General features: G+C 37.4%; 1 protein-coding gene across 1 annotated transcript; it reads left to right on the top strand.

Annotated features, from left to right (window-relative positions):
• The first annotated feature begins 1318 nt into the window (after positions 1 to 1318).
• Positions 1319 to 10591, top strand: LOC119553540 (fatty acyl-CoA reductase wat). The gene is made up of 11 exons (XM_037863977.1): positions 1319 to 1403; positions 1779 to 2152; positions 2268 to 2396; positions 4506 to 4625; positions 5254 to 5352; positions 5831 to 5987; positions 7332 to 7521; positions 8182 to 8325; positions 8773 to 8892; positions 10035 to 10298; positions 10447 to 10591. Exons 1-11 carry the CDS (start codon positions 1379 to 1381, stop codon positions 10556 to 10558), a joined length of 1734 nt encoding a protein of 577 aa, XP_037719905.1. The 5' UTR covers positions 1319 to 1378; the 3' UTR covers positions 10559 to 10591.
• The last annotated feature ends 750 nt before the right edge of the window (positions 10592 to 11341 follow it).

Here is an 11341-nt window from a genome sequence, read left to right as displayed (position 1 = left end):
AAAGCTATTAAACTCTAAGACGTTTATCACAACTTAATAAAGTTTGATTGGGCTCTTCACATCTCGGCGTAAATGCTTTTTTTATGTTCCCAATCCCAAATGCACGTTTGAGTTTTTTAATTTTTTAACTTGGCGTTAAAATATTTTAAGCAACATTCTTCATTTACCCAAAAAACATTTTTCTTATTTTGGTTTATTACAGTTACTGTTTAATGTTCGATAACAATTTGAAGAAGAATTCAACATGCTAAAATGGTCCCATTTTATTTAAATTATAACTCTTTAAAATGCCATAATCAGCCCTTTAACGATTTGACCAACCGTTTTCCCTAATGCCAACGCAAACAATAGTAGACTGAATGTGGACAATGACAATTTCCCACAAATATATGACGGCTGCAGGAACAACCACAACTAAGAACACGCAATGAGGTATGTAGACATGTGTGTGTTCGAACAGTGAAAAAAAAATGTTAAAATACGTGTAGCATATGTCTGCAGAAACTTTACTATACTTTCATAATGAAATTCTTGTTATAAATATACGACTATTTTTATATATAAATACCTATGTTAATATTAAACTAAAGAATTCTTATGTCTTTATAAAACGTTAAAATACATTAATTAACAAATAAAAATTATGTTTATTAAAATAATATTTTTAAATATTTATCTACTTACTGTATATTACTTATAAAAATAGATGTTATAAAATTTCGATATTTCTTAATAGTTAACATAAATTGAAATTGTTATTTTGCAGTGAATATGGCTTAGTTGCACCTCATTTTTCGCCTGCAGTCGAACAACATATGCTGTGCACTCTCTCACGCGACGAACAAGGACTAAATGTGACGGAGGATACGGTCACGCACACACAGACAGGCACCTGCACTCACACACGGCCAGTTGGAAGGACACATGGTCACATGGACACAGCCGCATTGGCTGTTGATAATTGAATAATTAACATTGTTTAAAATGGCTCAACAAGCGGATGGAAGTGGAGTGAAAGAGCAGGTTGAACCGCCGTCTCCCTTTCGCCAGACATCCGGCGGTCCGGGTCAGGTCATCAGGTCAAATGCAACCACAATGTCAGCCATGCCCCGCAGCCCGCGTTTCGAAAAATATATACCACAGCACAGACTCATACACACAAATAGATATAGTGTAATTGGGTTAGAAAAGGTATATATCGTGTGTACTTCATATTAATATAATTGACTGACGGTGGGAAAATCTTTTCGATATATGTCTGCCGTTTATTGATTAAAATCCCAGTTTTTAGCCGCATTGAAATTGAAAACTTGTCAATGTGCTTTTTACCCTTGAAGTGAACGGTTCAAATTTTGGAGAAGCAATACCATTTTAAAACATGCCTGAGGCAAATCCTAATAAAAGTGAGTGAAGATATACATTTTATATCATTACTTTTAAAATAAATGTAGTTAGTATTTATAAGGAAATGATTTGATATATCAATAATTCTTGAAAACTGAAGATAGTCGGCAACAATGCGTGACCTAAATATAACGATTTATATTTAAAGGTTGGTTTATTGTTGATTTTTCCATCCATTGTCCCTAATTGAAATTCAAAGTTAATTTAATGTTATGATATGATATGACCTTAAATTCTAGTTTGTCTCAAATGAATTTGCTATAAATTGGAGAATTTGATATAAATAGTTTGTCAGAAGCAATCAATATCTTAATAAAAGCGCCTAAACGGCTGTTTTGGACTTAATAGACCGGTTAATATTTGATTTTTAATAGGTTCTCGCAAGGCCTTTTCCTCCACCAGCTCCTCGCGACGTAGCAGCAATGGGTGTGCTAGTGGCCATGAGGTCGAGGAGGAGGACGAGGAGGAGCTGGTCTTCCAGGAGGCAACCAGCAGTACAAGAGCAAACAGCGCCGATGCCGATGGGAGTGGTACACCTTTCACCACTGCCGCGGCTGTCAGTGCGACACCGGTAACGGATTTCTATAGCAATGCCACCGTTCTCATTACGGGCGGTACGGGTTTCGTGGGCAAAGTGCTAACAGAGAAATTGCTACGCTCGTTTGGATTGCGTAAAATTTACATGCTGATACGCAGCAAGGACAACATGAGTGTGCAGGAGCGCTTGCAGGGCTTTTTCAATGAATCGGTAAGTGTCAGGACAGGATGCGGGAGCCTATCAGCTCTCCATCCCATCCGAACCCGTCCTCCGGCCAGGACAATGTCGGATAAAAAGCGAACCCATCCAAAAAAACCCCCAACAGATATTCAATAGGATGCGCGAGGAGACGCCGCAATTGTTGGAGAAGGTGCATCCGATACGCGCTGATTACAGTGCCATCGACCTGGACATTGATTCCGCCGACCGAGCAATGCTCTCGTCTGAGGTCCAGGTGAGTAAGTTTTGTTGATGTTGCACCTGCCAATCCCCTGCCACTCCCCAATCACCTGTTTCACCACTACTCCTCGGTTGGCAATTCAATCAATGGGCTTTTTGTGTGAGAAACTTTCATGGGCCTTTGTTGTGTTTGCCTATCTGGATGGCTCCCCCGATTCCTGTCTGTTCGTATCTGTTTACACTAGAAAAACTATTATCTTATCTTTGAAATTACCTATAAGTAACTATTAGGGAAGTGACATTTCCAGGAACACCAACGGTTATAAATTAAGTATCATATATATAGTTAAACTATGCTTTGTTCAATAATCTATATCATTTTATTTGATTTGAAAAACTTCTGGATTGTGTTAGCAGTAATCATTAATTTTTAACAAATATCGTTGTATAAATATTAGTCCACAGGGTTTTTGAACAACAAAAGTAAGAAAACTAAGAAGTAGGTGGTGAATGATTTAAAATAAATGCATTATTCTAATGCATGGATTTAAGAAGCAAGGTCTGAGAAAATTTTAGGAATTATAGGAATTCCTAACTAGTAAATTATAGGATCCATAAACTGAGTTGTTCAATTTTAAAAAACCAGTTATAAATGTTTTTTATAAGATTAGGTATTTTAGGTTTGCTGCAAAATATTATCTCATTATAATCTTCAAGTATAAGGGAATTGTTTTAAGTTTTTTTAACCTTTTGAATTTGACATCTCAAAATATTTCTTATACAAAATATACGTTTAGGAATTAAGTAAATTTTAAAACGAAATCCTATAGATTTTTCCCAGTGCCCCTCTGGTTATCGTAAGCTTCCCCTCGCCGTCCCCAGTTCCTGCATTACGTATACGTAAAACGTGGCATGCCAAAGGCAGGCGCAATGTTTACGACAACACCAGCCATGCAGTCAGTTTATTTCTTTCGTTTCTCGCCCTTTTTTATTTTTTGCTTTGTTTTGCTGATCACAAGAGGCACAGGATATGTATGCATGTGCATCTATATAAATATATATATTCTACTTTTCAACAAAAATTGAAAAAACCCGCCGCCACGTAAAACTGTGAAAATGTATAGGGGCATCAGGCATCCTGGCGGTATTGCTCTGTTGCTCCTCCTGCTGTGGGTTATAAAACACAATATATAAATAAATGAAAATTCCTGTGCATGCTTCAAGTGCTCGGCATGCGCGAGCCATTGTCCTGCCATCCAGGAGCATCCGCATCCGCATCCCCATCCGCATCCGTTGGTCGTTTTTATTTTTCCTCAGTTTCCCGTTCGGCTTGCAAAACATTTTGCATACAAGTCACTCAGGCCTGGACGGTCTGCTTAGAGTCCGCTAGCACTGTTTTAAGCTGGAATTGCTTTGTTGTCGATGTTCAATGCACGCGTGCCACTGCAGGACTCTTGCAACCGCGTCCTGTTTTCAGGACCCGTTCAGGTCCTCGCCATCTGCCACAGCTTCTTTTTCTGCATTTTGTGTGCTGACTTTGAGGTTGTCGTAGCACGCAGGCCGAACATTCCCCAACGGATCGGTGCTTTGGCGGTTAGCAGTGGTGAAAGGGGTACGAAATTGGAACAGGAAATATAAACCACTTTAAAATGTAAAAAAAACATATTTTTAATACCTTATTAACATGGCCTATTTAGCTTTCACAAAAAGTCTAACCCCTTTTATTTAACTAACTATTTTTTTTGTTAAGTTAGTTTAATCGATCATGCTAATAATTAAACTAAAGATATACCTATTTACTAGGTACTATTGTATATTAAACTACTCATAACATCTGCCAGTTAAAATAACCTGATACATAATAATGTCAACCAATTAACAAAATTAAATATATAATCAATGAAAAATCATCAAGAAACCGATAGTACACTTATATTTCACCATTTAAAATCGTTGGAAAGTAAGATGAGTTTTTTGTTTCAAGAAGTGTACCCATTTAAAACTATCTATTGACTTGCCATCACTAACTGTTGCTGCTTTGTATGCACATCTGTTGTGCATGTTGCATGAGCATTTCTCTGCTACAGGTCCCTGTTCTTTTTGTTCTCTTCATTTTTAATATGCATTACAATTCGAGGGTCTGGTTTATCTTCTTCGCCCGTAGATTGTCTTCAACGTTGTGGCTTCGGTGAAATTCAATGAGAAACTAAGCGACGCCATTGACATTAATGTTCTGGGCACGAAAAAGATACTCGACTTGGCCATGGAAATGAAGCAGTTGAAGGTAAGATGTTGGAAAATTAAATACGAATTATCAAGATGAATAGGAATGACTAGGAATTTAAAGTTACCATTACAACGGATTGTGCCATTAAAACTAAGTTAAGGTAAAAAATACCAAAGGCCAAAAACACAAACAACTGATGTGTTTTTCGTCACTTTATAAAAACTTTAATGAAATTTGTATGTACTTATTTTGAAACCAACCTTAATGTACTTTGGCATTCAGTACCGATTTCACGCCAGTTTAAAGCCGATTAAAGACACCCTCGAACATTGTATTCCACCCACCTATCATGGCTGGCATTGACCACGTATCCATTAGTGAAAATAAACAACGGTGAAATAAAAGTTAAATATTCGCATATCGCGCTTTTAAGTAACCAAAATACATAATTCCGATGTCTGTGAATGTATGCAAAAATATTTGAGTATGAATTGTAATATTTACGCCCTGTTTTCTCTTTTTCTCCCTTTTTCCACCAACTTATTTGGATGTTGCATATTTTACGGCGTTGGCGGGCCAACAATTTCCAACACAATTCAATCAACATTCGACATGCGTGTTTCCCACCCGATTTCGGTGGTCCCCCATTTGCCATATACCATCTACCATCCTCGTGGGAACACAGTCCTTCGTGCACATTTCAACACTATACTGCAACTGCAATCGCAAATTCATCAAGGAACAAGTGTACGAGAACGAAATTGGCTACGAAAAAATCATGCAGGTTGGTAACGCTCACATAAAAATGAAATATCACCAAAGAACACAGGAAAAATGCTGAAAAAAACTTTTCGACTAAAATATATTCTGTAAATGAACTGCTTTTTACGAAACTTAAATCCGATTTATAGAGTTTTTCTTGAAATTATACTAAACTAAATGTTGGTTTTAAAATTTTAGGTTTCATCCGCCTAATATATTTTAATATTCATGATCTTTTAAATGAATTATTTAACATTTGCTGTCCTATATAACTATTTTTGGTTTTAGGATAAATGTCTCAGAGGACAGAAGCCGACATTATATATCTTACAATATAAGATTGGCATTTTTTGAAAAGCCTTTCGAGGTTATCAACCTTCCACATTTCCAGCCCCAAAATAGTACCATATATATAAAATCGCCATTATCATATTGAATATGTGCTATGATAGTTCACTTAAATAAGAAAAGGTTTTACCGAAACGCATGTATCTCTCCAGATCTATCGCACCTTCGACGACGAGACGCTGGAGAAGATGCGGCACTGCCTGATTGGCCAGATGCCCAACACCTACACGATGACCAAGAAGTGTGCCGAGAATCTGGTGAATCACCGTGCATTCCACCTGCCGGCGGGCATCTTTCGACCGCCCATAGGTGAGTACTGGAGGAGTGGGTGGGTGGTGTGCGGAATATTTATTGCGGTTGCAGACCCGACTTCACAAACTAATTGTCGGATAATTAGCACAAATACCCAGGGGCAGGCATTGTGTAAACAAAGGCACACAAGTAACATTTTCAGCATTTCCTTGCATGAACATGGATCCCCGGAGGATCTCTGGCAAAAAAGGAATATTTAAAATTTTGTGAAAAATGGCCAACAGAATTGTCTTCATGCGATAGCAGGAGATATATGTATGTATATAGAAGTGAGGGGGTCTTGAGGTTTACCAGATAAATGCATGTGGAAAAAGTTTTTATATTTCGGGTTCTTCTATTTTTTTGTGATTTTGTTTGCTTCTTTGTTGGTGCCACTGCCACTGCTGCTGCAACAAAACGCAACGTAACGTAACGAACGAAACGTAACAAAAAGTCAGAGGATAGCTGACTTGGTTTTCCCATCGTCTCAGTGCTCAGGGGAGGGGGGTTGGATATAGGGATCCTGGCTGCCGAAGCTCTCGAGGAACAAAGCACAAACAAATTTTCATTTATTTTAACACAAAAATGCCAAAGCATCGTCCTTATGCAGCTGCAACCTAAGCTGCCTGGCCAAACGAGAATGGCAATAGAAAATGACCATTTTCGGTCGATCTGGCATATGAAAAATACCCTAGCTTTATATAGAAGTATTATAACTAAGCTAATTTTGTAGAAATGTTAGAAATGCTTTAAGTAAAATTTAAGGCCAAACCAGTATTCATTTTAGAGATTATTAAAAGTATAAATACATTAGATATTTGGCAGAATATTTCATGATTCCTAAGTATTAAAATTATACAATTTGTATTTAGGAGATTTATAAAAATAGTTTTTTATTTAATACAAAACACATTAAAAAAAACATTGTAAGTCTATTTAACAGAATATTTTTCAGGGCTTAAAAATACTCATATTTGAAAAGAAGAAATCTTTATAAGTATCCTAAATATTTATTTTAATAAATAGTTTTGATACTTCCAAAATTTGATATACTAACATATGAACACAATTTACTAAGGGTATATTGTGAAAAAATCAAGTGCAAAACTCGCAATTGGGAGTCGGGCATATCAGTTAGCAAATAGGAAATGGAATGGGAAGTTCGCTATGAGTTGGCGGCGGATGGAGATTGGGATAGGGATTGGGATCGGTGGCATGGAACTGAACCACCATTATCGCTTTGACGTTGGCTAAAGTCAACATGGAAACTCCCACAGTCGCCGTAGTAAAAGTGCTCCACTTCGTCTGCGATTCTCGCTGGCCGAGCGAACAAAGGAGCCATTAATTCTTATTTATTCGCAGTAATGTCAACGTACAAGGATCCATTTCCCGGCTGGACTGATAATTTGTACGGGCCATCGGGTTTATGCACTTGGTCTGCCCGGGGACTCGTCCGTTGCATTTACGGCACGGCCAGCTGCAAGGCGAATATGGTGCCCGCCGATTATGTGGTGAATGCCATGATAGCAACCGCCTGGGATATAGCTCGAAGGTTAGTCCACAAACACAAACACAGCGCACAGCACACAGATACAGCTCACAAACAACCTGCTGAAGCGGTGCCACAGGATGTGTAAAAGTTGTAAAGAGTTCCACTGAAAGCGGATAGGATTTGGTTGCTTGCAAACGGCAGGAAGAAGGTGAAAATTTGTAAATACCAAGAACAGGGAAATTAAGACGACCAAAGGTCGCCGAAGATAATGTCGAGGGACTGTAGGAGGAATGTGGAAAAGGTCACTGCTTTCGAGATACAGATTGGCTGCCTTTATTTACCACCTTTAGATTTTTTGTAGAAGTTTTGTTTAATTATTTTATATTTTATTCAGCATTGGTATTGAATATATTTAAATAATTACAGGTACAATGCATTATACCAAAGAATACTAAAAAATGTTGTATACGATTGTCAGTTCCCTAGGTTATCATTCAGTTTCATTACAAAATGAATATTCTTTGTTTTTAAGTTAAGGCAGCTAATATGTTAGGACACAAAAGGGAATATAGTCTGTAATTTTTTATTTGTATGCCATTAAAGAGGGGCTTAAAAACCTGTTGATAGTCCTACTAGTCTGCTAGTACTTATATATTTAAGCGTTCCTAACATAAATACTATATTTTCAACCGAAATGAGACCCCAAATTTTTTCCTGCAGATTTAAGCTCCGTGAAACCAAAGCGGATGGCAAATCGGAGCTACCCGTATACAACTACGTGTCCGACGTGAACAATATAACCTGGGGCCAATATATGCAGCTGTCGCGCAAAGGATTCCACGAACCTTTCGACAAGGCGCTTTGGTGAGTTTAACCTACATACACATTCACACACAATTCTACATTCCCATCTATGTGGCATTAAAATAAATATTCTTTATTGAATTTTTACCACCCCGATAACAAAAAATCAACACGAACCGCTGCCGTATTGTATGCATGTCTAATCCAATGCTTAAATATTGCCGAATTTTTGCGAATGGAAAATTTATCTATGTTCTGCTAATACCTTGAAACAACGAAACCCAAACGAATTTCTGGACAAAAAATCGGAAAAAACTCGGTTCAAACAACGTTTAAAACCAACGTACACACACACACCAACTGCAAATACAAAACGTACTGGGGATTGCCAACTAAACCAAATCGAAACCAAATGCCCCACGAAATCGCTGGAATCGCTATATCCACGACCCCTCGCAAACACACATGGATGTATATATCCTTCGATCGACCGCATTATTGTCACAGGTGCTTCTCGTACGTTATAATACCATCGAAGCCTCTGCATTGTGCAATTGCATTTTTCTTGCACAATATCCCAGCTTATATTTTAGATTTAATTGCCATGGTCACCGGACAAAAGCGCATGTAAGTACACTCACACATCGATTCAGCTGCTCTTACTCAAACACACACACACAGACACCAAACCCTTTGCCACGCCCATCCCCGCCCCCAAAACCCATTGAGAACATGCTGCCCAAGGTGGCAAGGTGTTGGTGTGTGGGTTTCTGTGGGGTTGTCTACATTGAATGGATTTTAAATGGTACATGGAAAGGCAATTGAATGACCTGTTCAGGGTATCCATTGGGGACTTATTTTTTGACATCGATTTTGGTAAGGATAAAGGGGCAATCAAGGGAGATTAAAATGGCAAAAAATATTGTATAATACATATACCCTCCATTTATATCCATTTTAATTTACAAAAAGAGTCATAAACTCTGCGAAATTTATTTTTATCAACCATCAACACTTTAAAATTGTAAAATCCTTTAGAAATTTTTAAATTTTTATGAATTTCATAAAGCTAGTGCTAGATATATTAATCTTAGTTATTAATCATTGTTGTTTTTACTTAACCGAATAGATTTTTTTATTTATTGAATATTTTATTTGTGACCATTTAACTAACATAGATCAAGAGTAAAGGCAGTTCGTTATTTCCATCAAGTTGACCCTCTTGGCAAGCTTCTTAGTTTCTAGCGTATACGTAATATTTAACAAATTGCAATTAGAGCGCATTAGCCTCAGCATTTTGCCATTTATTTATGTGCATAGGTGGACCCAACCCAGAACACATAGCTCTCACCAGCTCTACCCAATTAGCAAACATATTGACAACGAGCTCTGCATCCTCTGTTCTCATTTGTACATCTTTTCCCACTTCTGGGATTTTTACAGAGAGAGAAAGTTGTAAAAGAATGAAATATGTGCTTAATATTGGTCATATAGACTAACATATATTATTCGAAATTTAAAAACGGCTAAAGGCTATACCTAATAAATTAAATAAACCTCATCAATATCCATTGCAAGGTAAAAATAATTTAGAAAATTTTTGAATGTTCCTTTAATACATTTTTTATTACATTTTAAAGCGGGTATAATTAAGTAGCTAGAATCTTAAATAATATTTATATATTTCCTATATTTTGTGTATTTTTTTAGTTGATAAATTTTAATATTTAAGAATGTATTCAGATTCGTTTGGTTTTCGCTCTCTGCAGCTATGTCAAGGCGTACAGGAAGATCTCTCGCATAATCGACATGATGGCTTGGTTCGGATTGAAGGAGTGGCAGTTCGCCCATCGCAACATTGACGAATTGAACGAGCTGCTGCCGGCGGAGGAGCGTTCGGTGCTGCAGTTCAACATTGCGACGATTAATTGGAGCGAATATTTCCGCTCGTACCTCAGCGGCATCAGGCGCTACTTCTTCAAGGATAGCGCTAACGATAATAAATTACAGCAGCGCAAAACTATTTATCGCAGGTGGGTCTGACTCTCCAGGTGGGCCGAAAGGGTGGAAAATGAGATGGCGGGGGTCCTTGGTCCTTTGCTAAGTAGTTTTTAATTACACTTTGTTTACTCCCTTTTTGCATGCTGCTCCTGCGATGCATCTTTAACTGGACTCGCTCAGGATGCTCCTTTTGCACACGCTGCTGAAGACGACATTTGGTCTTTCATTAATTATGTGCATGCTCAAAGTTTATCTCAGGATTTTCAAAATTATGCCTAAGATTGCGCTCTGAACGGGTCTATAGTTATAAGAAATTATAATCAAAAGCCTGTATACTTAATAAAATTTCGTGCGATTATTAAAGCATATCTATATCTGTTGTGTGACATTACTCATACGCCGTGTGGCGCAAAACTTTTGGCAACTTTTTTCCCTTGCTGGTTCGCTTCTTTTCGCGCTGACAGACGTCTTAGTTGGCCCCTCATGGTGCCAGGTGAGTAAAGTTACCCTTCCCAGCGCTATATGTAGTATTACTTATATATATATTTGGTTGTCACGCTGAGGTCCGTGAAATATGATGCAATTTCTGGCGCGATAAAGTTGCAAGGACGCCACGATCTCGAAGCGCATCAAAATATGAACTCTATGTGTTGACTTTGAGTGCGGGAAAGTTAGGGGTCCTTGTGGGTAAAGTTGCCAGATACCCTAAACCAAAGTGATTTACGGAATAAAGGATACTCAACTAGGGATAGAAGAAATATATTTTAAAAGGAACTACATTTTTTCGGTTTTATAAGAAGTCCTTAAAAAGACGGTGTATAACACATAAAACTGGAGTTGTTTATTCTTGGAACTTTAAAAATGATGGAAGTATTATATATTTAATATTCCCTATTTTTAATTTTTACAAAACAACATTAAATATATTTTGATTGAGCAATCACTATAGTATCTCCAATAGAGTTATAATAAAAGCCCTGTTTAATAAATCATGAAGCAGCAATCCAATTCTTTAGGGTATTCCTGCATTAACAAACCGCTAAAATATTTTGACTAGTTTCGCAAGAAAGAAATA

This window comes from Drosophila subpulchrella, chromosome 3L (assembly GCF_014743375.2).
Source record: "Drosophila subpulchrella strain 33 F10 #4 breed RU33 chromosome 3L, RU_Dsub_v1.1 Primary Assembly, whole genome shotgun sequence".
Classification (NCBI taxonomy): Eukaryota; Metazoa; Arthropoda; class Insecta; order Diptera; family Drosophilidae; genus Drosophila; species Drosophila subpulchrella.
The sequence above is the reverse complement of the archived record's forward strand: the minus strand, read 5'-3'. Positions and strand labels throughout refer to the sequence as shown.